Source organism: Monodelphis domestica, chromosome 3, assembly GCF_027887165.1.
Source record: "Monodelphis domestica isolate mMonDom1 chromosome 3, mMonDom1.pri, whole genome shotgun sequence".
In the NCBI taxonomy this organism is placed as follows: Eukaryota; Metazoa; Chordata; class Mammalia; order Didelphimorphia; family Didelphidae; genus Monodelphis; species Monodelphis domestica.
The window spans coordinates 272870436-272885428 of NC_077229.1; the positions used below are offsets into that span (position 1 = coordinate 272870436).

The following is a 14993-nucleotide window of genomic DNA, read 5'->3' on the forward strand; positions in this document are numbered from 1 at the left end:
GAGGAACTGATTGCGCCTCTAATTTCTGACATACATAATAGGATTTGGAGAAGCAGATTTCAAAAGATTCAGAGAAAAGATAGGTAGGATTTCTTTTTCATTTGGAAAAAGGGCAATAGTGTTAATATAAAGTTGAAAATAAATAAAGAAATAAAGTTGTTTCTACCATATATACACATATATTACCCCCCCCCCCCATATATTTTGTTGGAGTTACATAAATATGTAAACATCATATTTGGTGCATATGTGGAATCAAAGACCTCTTGCAATAGCTTCTTCTTCCTCCAGGGGTCCTCATCCCACTGTTTAGGAAATTCAGGAATAGAGCCAGCCATTAGGTGAAATAATGTTAGCAATGGTGACAAATGTCAAAATCAATCATTATTTATGTTAAGACACAATTGAATCTCAAATTGAAGGGAAGGAAAGAAGTTTTGTAAAAACTTTGAACTTCTACAGTGTAATAAATGCTCAAGACTAAGAAGGGGCACTATAGGAATTTATATCTTACTCAGTCATAACTATAAAGACTGCCCCTTTATATACCATAATCGGATTCTCTTGGAGGATTCTGAAGAAATATATAAATCTTTCATTTCTACCATCATAGTAGAATGAAGAATAGTGATGGGAAAATAATATTTTAGCTGCTTGTTATTTGTTTAAGGCTTAGGGATTAAGAGCAGTTACAAGTGTCTATAAGAGTTAGAGGCTATCATAATTGACTCCTCTTGGTCTCAAATCTTGTACTCTCCTCCCACCATGAGGGATCTGCTGTTTAAACAGATATACTTCATTCTTAACCTCATAAAAGGTAGGTTGCTGCCACAAAGATGTAGTTGACTCTAAGGGAAGTTAGCAACCTGATTTCTCAGAGACCTTGTTTGTGGCAACAAAGCCAATGGATTTCTTCAAGGGAGCTCATGATGAGAAGGTGTTTGCTTCCCTGTAAACTATGTTGTTTGTTAGTAGAAGAAATCTGTGAAACATAGTTCTCCTTTCCCCCTCTTTTTTCTTTCCTTTCCCTCTTTTTTCTGTAGCTTATTTATAATAGAAGGCAATGGAAAACTTTAATTTGTTCTTCAGCCAAGTTCTTCGGCTTTTATCTGTTTGCTAAAGGTAGATAAATTTTAACATTTTACCCATTCTAGCCCCTTTCTAACACAAAACTATCTAAAAGCAATCAATTCAGTAAACATTTATTAAGCACTGATTTTGAACATGTTACTATGCTAAAAGCAACTAAAAGTTACCACTAGCTCCCCTGCTATACTGTCAAACTTGTTGATTTTGTTATTTTTAAAAGAGGTTATTGGAGCAGTGAGGTGGTTCGTTGGATAGAGAAGTCAGGCCTGGAAACTGGAGGTCCTGGGTTCAAATTTGACTTTAGACATTTCCTAGCTGTTGTGACCCTTAGCTCTTACTACTCTTCTGCTTTGGAACTGATAATTGGTATTTATTGATTCTAAGACAGAAGGTAAGGGTTAAAAAAGGGTGGTGGTATTGATTTCAGATTCTATAAGTGAATATGTATGGGGCTAGAAACCGAGCTCCCATTTTTCTCCTTGATATTATTGTGGCCAGACCAGCATGATGGTCTCAAACTGTTCTTTGTGAAAATTTTTCTATTTAGTCCATTTGAAAAACTTCAAATAAAAACTGTTATTTATTATTCAGTTGTTTCAGTCATGTCCATCTCTTTGCTACCCCATTTGGGGTTTTCTTGGCCAAGATACTAGAGTAGTTTGCCATTTCCTTCTCTAACTCATTTTGTCAGATGAGGAAACTGGTAACTTTTTAAAATTTAATTTTATTATATTTTATTTTAACCCTAACCTTCCATCTTAGAATCAATATTCTGTATTGGTTCCAAGGCAGAAGAGAAAGGATTAGACAATGGAGGTTAAGTGACTTGTCCAGGATCCAAGCTAGGAAGTGCATGAGGCCAGATTTGAACCTAGGACCTCCAGTCTTTAGGCCTGGCTCTCAATTTACTGAGCCACCCAGCTGTCTCCTTGATAATTTTTAAACTGATTAACCATTGACAAAAGAATATTCAGATGCAACAGAAAAGATGAGAGATTGATTTTTAGTTGCAGTTTGTTTAAAAAATTTCTATTCATTTTAGCAAGATAATAACAAATATCCTTTTTCCTTCCATGGCCATGGAGGACTTTTCTGATGAAAATATAGCTCAGGTTTAATACTATAAATGAAAAAATAAGAATAATAAAAAAACTTTGCTTTATACTCTATATATATACTGAATTTGTATAATCACAGATATGTGAAGATAAATAATGTCTTAGAATTGTAGAGACCATTGCATATAATATCTCTTCTCATATTTAGAATTACATGTGAGGATCTTAACATTTATTTTATTTTGTTTTTCAGGTAAATGGACAATGTGCTGGACACACTGCCATGCAAGCTGCTAGTCAGAATGGACATGTTGACATTTTAAAACTGCTTTTGAAGCAAAATGTGGATGTAGAAGCAGAGGTAATTAACTAGTTTCCACAAAAATATAAGTACATACGAGATAAGATTATAATTGAGTAGAACTATGCACTACTAGTCCTGTAGCTATACCACTTTTGTTTTAATTTTTACCTCAGGTTCATCAGTACTTTCTTGATTTTCTTTAAAAATTCAACTCAAGGGGACAGCTGGGTAGCTCAGTGGATTGAGAACCAGGCCTAGAGACGGGAGATCCTAGGTTCAAATCTGGCCTCAGCCACTTCCTAGCTGTGTGACCCTGGGCAAGTCACTAGAACCCCATTGCCTAGCCCTTACCACTCTTCTGCCTTGGAGCCAATACACTGTATTAACTCCAAGATGGAAGGTAAGGGTTTAAAAAAAAAAATTTTAACTCAATAAGCACTTCTTGTGGAGCATCTCCATTGTGCTAAGTGCCCAAGAAAGTGCTAAAAAAAACAAGAAAGTAGTTCCTGTTCTCAAGAAGCTCATAGTCTAATGGGATGGGGAGAGGTAGGGCAAACAAACTAGATGTATACAAGATGAATTTGAGATCATCTCAGAAGCAAGGCTCTGAGATCAAGAGAAACCTGGGAAAGAAATAATCATAGTTAACGTGTGGGGGTTCTTTAAGGTTTGCAAAGTGCTTTGTTTAATGTGTTAACTCATTTGACCCTTACTACAACCTTGTGAGGTAAGTGCTATTATCATCCTCGTTTTACAAGTAGGGAAACTGGGACACCCAGAAGTTGGAATTTGTCCAGAGCCATACTGCTAGCAAATGTCTTAACTCTGGATTCAAACTCGAGTTTCTCTCTAACTCTTTAAGTCCTACATGGTCCACTGGGCCATTTGAGATGCAATAAGAGACCTTTATTCCAGTCCTTTAATTTCATAGGTGAAGAAATGAAGGCCTAGAACAGGGAAGAGCTGTTGCCCTTGATGTGGTTCTTGTATTCTTGAGTAACACTGGATGTGTCTGGGAATGCCATTTGTATGCCTGTCTTCTGAGATTGGAGGCTGGTGAGCAGGAAATCCTCTGGTGTTGGCATAACTCTTTATAGTCAAGCCAGGAGTTCTCTGTCACCACATGCCCCCAAACTCTTCCATGTATGAGAGCCTCATTTCCAGCATTGGGACAGGTTCAGTGGGTATTTTTTTATTTTATATTGTTGTTCTCTTCCATTAGTAGAGATTTTTGGGAATATATATAAGGTTTCTCCTCTGTCTTAATTTATTGCAACTTGAGGTAAATTTCTCTAGAAATTGTCTATCAGGATTTTTACTTTAATGTGGTAGACTTTTAAAAAAAGAGAATGACTTTTATTTTTGTGAACACCATCCTACTAAAATCATGTTGATCTTGGTCAGCGATGGACAACCTTTTGAGCTTGGTGTGTCAAAATTCACCAAAAGACCAAGCATAACTCGGGTGGTGTGTCACTTTGAGAAAAACACCATAATTTCATGATATTTATAGTTTAAATAACAAAAATGTATAATTGTAATATATAACTGTATTTAATAAACCCAAAGCTAATTATTTAACTTACCTGCTTAGAGACTTCTTTATTCATCTGTCAGTCTGTTTCTTTTGTTGGTCTTGATATTATTAACTTGTGTGCGGTGCCGTGAACTAAGGTAAGTGAGGGGGAGGGGGAATTCTTTAACTAGACTATTAGTAACTTTTTTGTTGTTGAATTTCATTGGCTAAATCTTCAATTGTAGGTTGGTATTTTGTACATTTCAAGCTCAAGCAAGCTCTACTAACTTCATCTGTCAATCTGTTTCTTTTTTTGGTTTTGACATTATTTAATTGTTGTCTGTGTGTGTGTTCGCACGTGCACTCTTTCTGTGCGCTCCTTTGCCAAGCTTGCCCCATGCCCCCAAGCCAGCTAGTGGAGTAACCCTCCCCCCTACCCATAGCTTTGGCTACAGGGCACAGGATGGCTCCAGCCCTGAGGCTTGCTGAGTCCACATGTGACCCTGTATCATTGAAAATGGCTGTGTCATAGGTTGGCCATCACGGATCTAGGTATTTTCTTCTTTAGACTCATTTAGGAAGGAGCCATCTTTTCTTTATTACCTAGTATAATTTAGGTTATTGCAATACTTTTTTTTTTTCAAAGAGCAGTATCATTTAACTAAGTGGATACCTTTTAGGAGCTTTACTTTGAATGTGAAATTATGATGTTGATAATGAAACAAATCTTTAGTGCCTTAAAATTAGAGAGCGAGCATATCCTACTTCTTGTAGGTTTGCTGTCATCTTCAGGCAAAACAGTGCATTTTGGGTTATTGTTTAGTTTTATTTTGCCTTAAGGCTTTTTTATGTCTGGTGGCAATGGTAGGATTTTAATATTTTTGGTTGCAGTAATGCAAACTTTGATTACCTTAAAAAGAGGAAATATTACTCTATTGCTCCATTACAATTTTATTATTTTTTGATAGTTATTTGTACAATGTGAATTTGCTTTACTAATGCTCATCTTTTTTTTTTTTAAACCCTTACCTTCTGTTTTAGAATTAATACTAAGTATTGGTACAGAGGCAAAAGAGTGGTAAAGGTTAGGCAATAGGGATTAAGTGACTTGCCCAAGATCACACAGGGAGGAAGTATGTAGTTGAACTTACCTTTTTAATGATGGTTGTAAGTATATTTAAGATAACTTGAGTTTTAACTAAGAGGGAAGGAATGATATAATTTTATTTCATTTTGATTTGGATTGTTTATGGACCAGATCCTCCATTTAAATTTGAATAGTTCCAAAGTAGATAAGATACTTTGTTGTTTCAGCCAATAACAAAAAAAGGTAATAAAGCTGAAACTTTTATGCTTGTTTTTTTTTTAAAGAATAAAAAAAGATCAGTTGTCTGATTTTGAATTATTAATGGCAGCATGGAGACTTCACAAATTGGCATATATTATCAGACTTGGGGTTTTTTAATGAATTGGGGGATGAGGCCTCATGTTTTCCTTTTATTATATGAACAGAAAGTAGCTAGGAACTAGGTTATACATCCTGTGGTTTTGAAAATAAAAAGAATAGCTGGCATAGTATTTTAAAAATGGATCCTTTTTTTTTTTTTCAATGTAGTCTCAAATACAGACTGAATTGGTTAGCTACTATTAAAAGCAAAGTGAATGAGTGGGAGTAAAGTTAACTATGTGAAATGCTAAAGAATAGTAGCTCTCACTGTAGGAAATCTGAAGTCATTGTGAGAGAAATGAAATGTGTGGCATTGCTTTAAGGCTTTTCTTTAGTATTTTTAGTATTATATATGTACATATATATACATTTTGGGGGGGCTTCAGAATTTTTCTCTTAGAGGCAGTAGAACAGATGACACACAAACAAAAAAATTTATAATAAGATTAAAGAAGTCCAAAATGTTCTATAATAGCAAATTTTAAAAAATAAATTTTCACCAAAACAAATAACCCCATACTATTAAAGATATTTTCCTATATCTAGGGTATGAGCATTTTAAAAATGAAATAATATATATGCATTTTTCATCTTGTGAAAAATAAAAATTTTTGCATTTTTATAATTCACATAAACTTGGTAATTCTGTTATATAGTTAATTTCTTATTAAATTGTAAGAGGCAACCATGTCATCAACCCAATAAAATGTCTTAAGAAACTTTATCTAGTTTTGATTTGTTAATTTAGTTACCTGTGTTTGCAGGTTTTGAGCAGCCCTTAACTCTTCTCTTGATGAGTCTTGTTGATTCTACTGCCAAAGCATTTTGTATCTATCTTCACCTTTCTTCTCAGATAGCCTCTTCTCTTGTTCAGACCCATATTACTCTTTACCTGAACTATGAATGAATAAACCTTTATTAAGTGCTTATGTATGCCAAGCACCATGCTAAGCACTGAGGATGTGAATAGAAAAATTGAGACAGTCCCTGCTCTCAAGGAGATCACTCTCTGGTAAAATAGCAAAGAAAAGTTCACCTGTAGGTTGGATGGAAAGACTGGGGATCCTTAGGTTCTATCAGTCAGTCAGATGACAGTGCTGGGGTTTTGTAGGATGCAAAAGGAGAGGAGATGGAGGGCCCAGCAATGTTCTTTCTCATCAAGAGGAATGGAATTGTTGAATTCCATCCAAGGAGGCAACTCATTTGGGAGAGCTGATTGTTATATGTTCAGGATGAGCATTTATACTTCTTCAATTGGCAACTGCTTTAAAGAAGAGCTTAATTTATTGTTTTGGTGATTTTTAATAGTTTGTTTCATGTACATTTTCCCTTCTATTAAACATTTACTAGCGTACTCCCACTCCCATCTCAGATGAGATGTGAGTTCCAGGTGTGGAGAAAGGCAAAAGGAGGACAGCAAGGGAGGAAAAGTGACTCTTCCAGTGGCAGGTCTATCGCACATGGGCTCTGTAAAGGTCTCCTGATTCTTCTCCCTGCTCTGTTCCATTGTCTCCATAACTGCCAGGTTTTATTTCTGAAGCATAGCTCCAGTGCTCTCTTCCCTACTCAGAAGTATTGAATTGCTCCATTTTTTTATCTTGATGCTCTCTCACTTTCCTTTGCACTCTTATTGGTTCCTCCTTTTTATGTTTTCTTGGTGTCAGTAAGGCAGCTCTGCTGGTCATTCACCTTGGCAGCATCCAATTCTGTGTGAATCTTAAAACTACTTAGACTGTACCTTAGAAGATTTGGTTAAGCAAATTCCCCTATTGTAACAATGGAGGTACTTGATCATGAATGCATTGAGAACTTTTAAAATTACTCCACCCTGCTCAGACAGTGCCTTAGGGGAAGATAAAGTTGTAAACTCCTGATTTAACAATGAAAAGTCCCCAACTCATACTTATAGTGAAGCCAAAACCTTAAGCTAGGTGGTCTGTTTTTAGATCTAATACAAAAAGGTGCTAAGTACCTATAAAGGTTAATCACTAAAAGGTCAAGCAACTTACAAAAGGCAAGCTTAACAAAAGAGGTGTGAAGTACTCAGAAGATATAATCTATGGAGAGCAGGTGAGAACTAAAGAGTGGTGAGAACTAAGAATGGGCAGTCCTGGGAAAAAGCGTCTACTATGATTGGTAGATGTGAAAATTTAGGGGAGGTGACATAAGAAAAAATTTCTTTAAAAGGAGAATTCAGTTCAGTTTGGTTTAGTAGTTCAGTTTGAAAGCTGAATTGGACCTCTGAACTCAGTTCAGGAGTTCAGGAGTTCAGTGGAGGACTGGAGCTTGCTTGAGATGATTGTGTGGTGAGTGATAAAGACTGACTTGCTCTCCCTTAGGCTTTCTACTATTTTCTACTATTTTCCCTTTCTCTCTCTCCTTCCCTTAATTCCTTCATTTGTATTAATTAAAATCTCCATAAAACCCAGATGACTTGGGTATTTTCATATTTGGGAATTTTCCCATTGCGACCACTTAATTTTAGATTTTAAATCAAGACACTAAAAATTATCTTTACAGATTGGCCAAAACCTTTACAGTTTTGGCAATTCACAGTCTTGGCAAACCATATTTTCACGGTTACATCTGTGTTCCAGCAGCTGGAATGCAATTACCTCTGGCCTCTACTTTGTAAAATACTTGTTTCTTTCAAATCCATCTCAGAGCTCTCACTTTGAAATTACTTTGTAGTACTTTTTGTATAGTTTGTCTGTATGTGTATGTTTAAATGTTACACCCCCTAGTAGAATATAAACTTATTTAGGGAGGGAACCATTTTGTTTTTATTTTATATCCCTAATCAGTGAACAGTCTTTGATTTAAGCATCTAGCACGGGGCCTGGAGTGTTTAGTAGGCAGTAAATGTTTGCTCTTTGCTGAATTAAATATCTAACCTGTAACCCTTTAGATTTTCCATATAATATTGTTATCATTTAAAAAATTTAAATTGATTTGGGAAATAGCAAACCAAATAATTAGGTAAAATTAAAATTTTGAGGGAATCTTTATTTTAAGAAAATTTTATTTAGTCAATTTAGAACATTATTCCTTGATTACAAGAATCACATTCTTTTCCCCCTTTCCCTGCCCCCCTTCCCATAGCTGACATGCAATTTCATTGGGTATTACTTGTGTCCTTGATCAGAACCTATTTCCATGCTGTTGATGTTTGCACTATGATGTTCATTTAGAGTCTGCATCCCCAACCATATCCCCTCGACCCATGTATTCAAGTAGTTGTTTTCCTTTGGTGTTTCTCATCCCATAGTTTTTCCTCTGAATGTGGGTAGTGGTTTTTCTCATAGATTCCTCCAAGTTGTTCAGGATCACTGCATTGCCACTAATGGAGAAGTCCATTACATTCAGTTGTACCACAGTGTATCAAGCTCTGTGTACAATGTTCTCCTGGCTCTGCTTCTCTCACTCTGCATCAATTCCTGGAGGTTATTCCAGTTCCCATGGAATTCCTCCACTTTATTATTCCTTTTAGCACAATAGTATTCCATCACCAACATATTCCACAATTTGTTCAGCCATTCCCCAATTGAAGGGCATCCCCTCATTTTCCAAGTTTTTGCCACCACAAAGGGTGCAGCTATGAATATTTTTGTACATGTCTTTTTCCTTATTATCTCTTTGGTGTACAAACCCAGCAGTGCTATGGCTGGATCAAGGGGCAGATAGTCTTTTAGTGCCTTTGTGCATAGTTCCAAATTGCCCTCCAGAATGGTTGGATCAATTTACAATTCCACCAACAATGCATTAATGTCCCCACTTTGCCATATCCCTCCAGCCTTTATTACTTTCCCTTGCTGTCCTGTTAGCCAATCTGCTAGGTGTGAGGTGATACCTCAGAGTTGTTTTGATTTTCATTTCTCTGATTATAAGAGATTTAGAACACTTTTTCATGTGCTTATTAATAGTTTTGATTTCTTTAACTGAAAATTGCCTATTCATGTCCCTTGCCCATTTATCAATTGGAGAATGGCTTGATTTTTTGTACAATTGGTTTAGCTCTTTATAAATTTGAGTAATTAAACCTTTGTCAGAGGTTTTTGTAATGAAGATTGTTTCCCAATTTGTTGCTTCCCTTCTAATTTTGGATGCATTCGTTTTGTTTGTTCAAAACCTTTTAAATTTGATGTAATCAAAATTATTTGTTTTACATTTTGATTTTTTTTTCTAGCTCTTGCTTGGTTTTTAAGTCTTTCCTTTCCCAAAGATCTGACAAGTATACTATTCTGTGTTCACCTAATTTGCTTTTAGTTTCCTTCTTTATATTCAGGTCATTCACCCATTCTTAGTTTATCTTGGTGTAGGGTGTGAGATGTTAATCCAAACCTAATCTCTCCCATACTGTCTTCCAATTATCCCAGCAGTTTTTATCAAATAGTGGGTTTTGGTCCCAAAAGCTAGAATCTTTGGGCTTATTATCATAGACTGTCTTGCTGAGGTTATTTACCCCAAGTCTATTTCACTGACCCTCCTTTCTGTCTCTTAGCCAGTACCAAATTGTTTTGATGATCACTGCTTTATAGTATAGTTTTTAGATCTGGCACTGCAAAGCCACCTTCCTTCGCATTTTTTTTCATGATTTCCCTGGATATCCTCAATCTTTTGTTCTTCCAGATGAACTTTTTTACAGGTTTTTTCTAATTCAGTAAAAAAAGTTTTTTTGGTAGTTCAATGGGTAGGCCACCTTCCTTCGCATTTTTTTCCCCATGGTTTCCCTGGATAGCCTTGATCTTTTGTTCTTCCAGATGAACTTTGTTATGGTTTTTTCTAATTTAGTAAAAAAGTTTTTTGGTAGTTAAGTGGGTATGGCACTAAATAAGTAAATTAATTTGGGTAGGGTTGTCATTTTTATTATGTTAGCTTGTCTTACCCATGTGCAATCAATATTTTTCCAAATGTTTAGATCCAGTTTTAATTGTGTGGAGAGTGTTTTGTAGTTGTGTTCATATAGTTCCTATATTTGTCTCGGCAGATAGATTCCCAAGTATTTTATATTATCTATTGTGATTTTAAATGGAATTTCTCTTTTTAATTCTTGTTGCTGAAATGGGCTGGAGATATATAGAAATGCTGATGACTTATGCGGGTTTATTTTGTATCCTGCAATTTTGCTAAAGTTGTTGATTATTTCCACTAACTTTTTAGTTGATTCTCTAGAATTCTTTAAGTAGACCATATCATCTGCAAAGCTTGGTCTCCTCATTGCCCATTTTAATACTTTCAATTTCTTTTTATTCTCTAATTGCTACTGTCAGTGTTTCTAGTGCAATGTTAAATAGTAGAGATTATGATGGGCATCCTTGTTTCACTCCTGATCTTATTGGGAAGGTTTCTAGTTTATCCCTATTGTAGATTTTTGCTGATGGTTTTAGATATATACTGTTCATCATTTTTAGGAAAGGCCCTTCTATTCATCCTATGCTTTCTAGTGTTTTCAGTAGGAATGAGTGTTGTATTTTGTCAGGCTTTTTCTGCATCTATTGAAATAAGCATGTAATTTTTGTTGGTTTGCTTGTTAATATGGTCAATTATGTGAATGGTTTTCCTAATATTGAACCATCCTTGCATTCCTGGTATAAATCCCACCTGATCATAATGAATAATCCTTGTGATCACTTGCTGGATTTTTTTGCTAGTATTCTATTTAAGATTTTTGCATCTATATTCATTAAGAAGATTGGTCTATAGTTTTCTTTCTCTGTTTTTGATCTATCTGGCTTTGGAATCAGTACCATATTTGTGTCATAAAAGGAATTTGGTAGAACTCCTTCTTTGCTTATTATGTCAGATAGTTTGCATTGTTTTGGGATTAGTTCTTTGAATGTTCGATAGAATTCACTTGTGAATGTCAAGCCCTGGGGATTTTTTTCTTAGGAAGTTCTTTGATGACTTGTTCAATTTCTTTTTCTGATATGGGGTTATTTAAGTATTCTATTTCTTCTTCTGCTAATCTAGGCAATTTATATTTTTGGAAATATTCATCCATATCACCTAGATTGCCATTTTTATTGTCATATAATTGGGCAAAATAGTTTTTAATGGTTGCCTTAATTTCCTCTTCATCTTGGATACTGTGAATTTGGTTTTCTTCTTTCATTTTTAAAATTATATTGACCAGTACTTTGTCTATTTTATTTGTTTTTTCAAAGAACCAGCTTCTAGTCTCATTTACTAAATCAATAGTTCTTTGACTTGCAATTTTATTAATTTCTCCTTTGATTTTTAGGATATCTAATTTAGTTTTCGTCTGAGGATTTTTAATTTGTTCAATTTCTAGTTTTTTAATTTGCATGCCCAATTCATTGATCTCTGCCCTCCCTTATTTGTTAATATATGAACTCTAGGATATAAATTTCTCCATGAGTACTGCTTTGGCTGCATCCCATACATTTTGAAAGGATGTCTCATCATTGTCATTTTCTTCAATGAAATTATTAATTGTATGATTTGTTCTTTAACCGATTTTGGAGAATTGTATTGTTTAATTTCCAATTAATTTTTGATTTGCCTCTCCATGTACCCTTACTAATTATTATTTTCATTGCATTGTGATCTGAGAAAGTTGCATTCATTATTTCTGCTCTTTTGCACTTGTTTGCAATGTTTTTATGCCCTAGTACATGGTCAAGGATCCGTTGTTTTAAAGTGATTATCATTTCCTGTTTCTTGTTAAGGAAAATTCAAAGACCTATACTGGGAAATTGTCTTTTGAAATTTACCTTTCTTTTTCAGCATAGTAAGATTTCATATTATTTCCCTTTTAATATATAGGTAAAGCTATTCTGATTGTGAATAGATAACTTAGCTCTGTGAGTATACCTAATATTGGACTTATCAAATTGTCTATGTTCTACCCATCATTGAAATTAAAGCAGAGCTAACCATGCTACGAGGTGAATTGGGACAAAATGCATAGTTTAACCTTTAAGGAAACCTTCAACTAGGTTCTCACCAACTGTCATTTAAGACACAAAACCAAGTTACTGAGATTATAGCTTTTATGTACATACTGCTGTAGAATTTAATTCCAGAAATACAGTATCATGTAAATCCTACTCAAAAATCTATTGACCTAAAGCAAGAGATTTTAGAGATGAATCTAACTGCCTCCTTTTCCTGATGAAGAAACAGGCCTAGAAAAGTTGATTTGCTCGGAGTCCCTCATGTAGCAGTCATTATGGTCCAGATCCAAGCTCTATACATCACAATATAGATGAGGCCTGTTCCTTTTCATCATAGGTCTGAGAAACTATGCAACATAGCAATGAAAAAAGCAATGAGACTTATTTTTTGGTACTTGAAGGGTTTCAAAGTGCTTTCCTCTTATTGCACCCCAAATGAGGGAAATTTTGAAATGATTATTTTCCTTTGATGAGAAAACAGGCTTTGAAAGGTTGTAATTTCCTCAGTCAGTCAATAAGTATAGTTAGTGCAGTGGCCAGGATTCAAAACCAGGTTTCTCCTGACTCTGTATTTAGCAGTTATTATATTAACTTACACTTATATATTTAGTTTTAGTTTCACACATCTTTCTAGAACATCATGTTAGTTTTTAACTTAAATAAATTACTATAGAACAAAAATACATCATAATTACAGAGAGAATATTATATATTATATTTGAGATAGAAAATGAAAGCCATTTATGATCAGCTTGAAGGTATGAGGAAAGGTTTTCTATTGAAGGCTGACTTTTGAGTAGGGCTTTAAATAATGGGCACAGATTTGGCAACTTGGTTATATGGTAAACTATGATACAAAAATTACAAATGAGTGGAGTTGGAAGTCTAATTGTAAGGGGTCAAGTAGAGATGAGTTATAGGAAGTGAAAGAAATAATTTTAACTGGCTTGTCTAAGAACTTTGGCAGTGAAAGGAAGGAGTAATATGGGACATTAGCTGAATGAGAGGGTGTGGGAACAATGGAAGGATTAGTTTTTTTTTAAGTATAAGGATATTGTAAGGAATCAGTGTAGATGAAGAGACTGGATGAGAAATAATAATTACTGAATCAAAGTTTTTAAAAAAAAAACTCTTTTGTCTTAGTATCAATTCTAAGACAGAAGATTGGTAAGGACTAGGCAATCATGGTTGTGACATGCCCAGGTTACATAGTTAGACTGGATCAAAGTCTTTAGGGGAGGATATTATGGAATAGAATCAATAGCAAAAGCATAGATGTTCTTAGCAAGAATATTGGCACTTTTTCTGAGGTAGAAGTGAATAGAAATGGGATATTGAATAGCTTCAGATTGGATGAAAGTAGAGATAAAATCTGCTCTGGAGTGTGGGATTACATTTTTTAATGACAGACAAGTAGGGATTTGGAGTAGTTGCAATGAGTGTGGGAATCAAGAGTAGAATAGAAACACTTCTGAGATGGAATGAGAAACCAGAGTTACCATAGAGGGTCTGAAACTCATTTAGAGAGATTGTATACAGTGGGACAATGTAGAAAAAAATTTTAGGGAGATTTTAAATAAATTCCTGGATACTAGATTAAGAGAAGTTATGATATTGTAACTACATCCCTAGTTTCTTGAGGGCGACCCCTTAGAAGGCAATAATTGTTCTTTCCTCCACATTGACCTGTGATCCAATACTGACCTTTTTCACCTGGAGAATTTGAAGATAGAGATTAAGAAGGGATTGCATTCCAGGCACTGGATATGACTAATATAGAGGCAAAGAGATGAGAGTCACGTGTAAGAATCAGAGAACACCAGTTTGGCTGGATTGAATAATGTGAGAGGGAGGAATATTTTCCAGTGAGATTGGAAAAATAGTGTGGGACCAGGTTTTGAGAGGCTTTAAAATGTAAAGCGAGGAGTTTATATTTGATCCTAGAGGCAATAAGAAACCACTGGCAGGGGAGTGAAATAAGTAAAATCTATACTTAAGGAGAATTATATGATGGTCTCAGTGAGTAGAGCCTTGAGGCCAAGAGATCAATTAAGACACTTGTTACAATAAGCTAAGCAGGAGATGATGAGAAAGATTGAACTTAAAATGTAACTCTGAGCAGAGAGAATGGGTCAGATGCTAGGGATGTTGAGAAGGTAAAAATGGCAAAATTTTACAGCTGATGGATTATGTTATAATGCTTGGTAGGTATTACGAAGTGGTCTGGCTTAATGGTATTTCCAATTGCCTTGTGTAGTTGGTAGTGAAAAGAAATAACTTAACTTGGGTAAAATGGAGGTAAAGATTGAAGTCTTTCAGAGAAAGTGTCAAGCTATGCTGTTGAAGTTTGTGACATAGGAGGGTAAATGCACTGTGCTGGAAATGTCTTTATCCAAAGGATTTCCATCCAAGGAAACTGAGGCTACTCTTTGCTATGTATTTTGTCATTTGTGTTTTCTTTTTAAGTAATCAGTGTTAAGGTATAAAATTTCAGTTTTACATATAGATACATTGGATGATGAGTTACATTACAGAATGATTCTACTTCACAAAATTATTCATTGTTATTTGGGGTTTTGTTTTTTAGATTTCTCTACTGTACTTAAATTTTTTAAATTTATACTCAACTTTTCATAATTATTTAATGTGAGTTACTATTCAT

General features: G+C 34.8%; 1 protein-coding gene across 1 annotated transcript in view; it reads left to right on the plus strand.

Moving 5' to 3' along the window:
* Nucleotides 1–14993, plus strand: part of MIB1 (MIB E3 ubiquitin protein ligase 1) — a 169010-nt gene that overhangs the window by 78315 nt on the left and 75702 nt on the right. The window contains exon 10 of the mRNA XM_001363175.4: nucleotides 2401–2508. Within this exon, the coding sequence (XP_001363212.1) occupies nucleotides 2401–2508 (108 nt within the window). The remainder of the gene's footprint in view (nucleotides 1–2400; nucleotides 2509–14993) is intronic.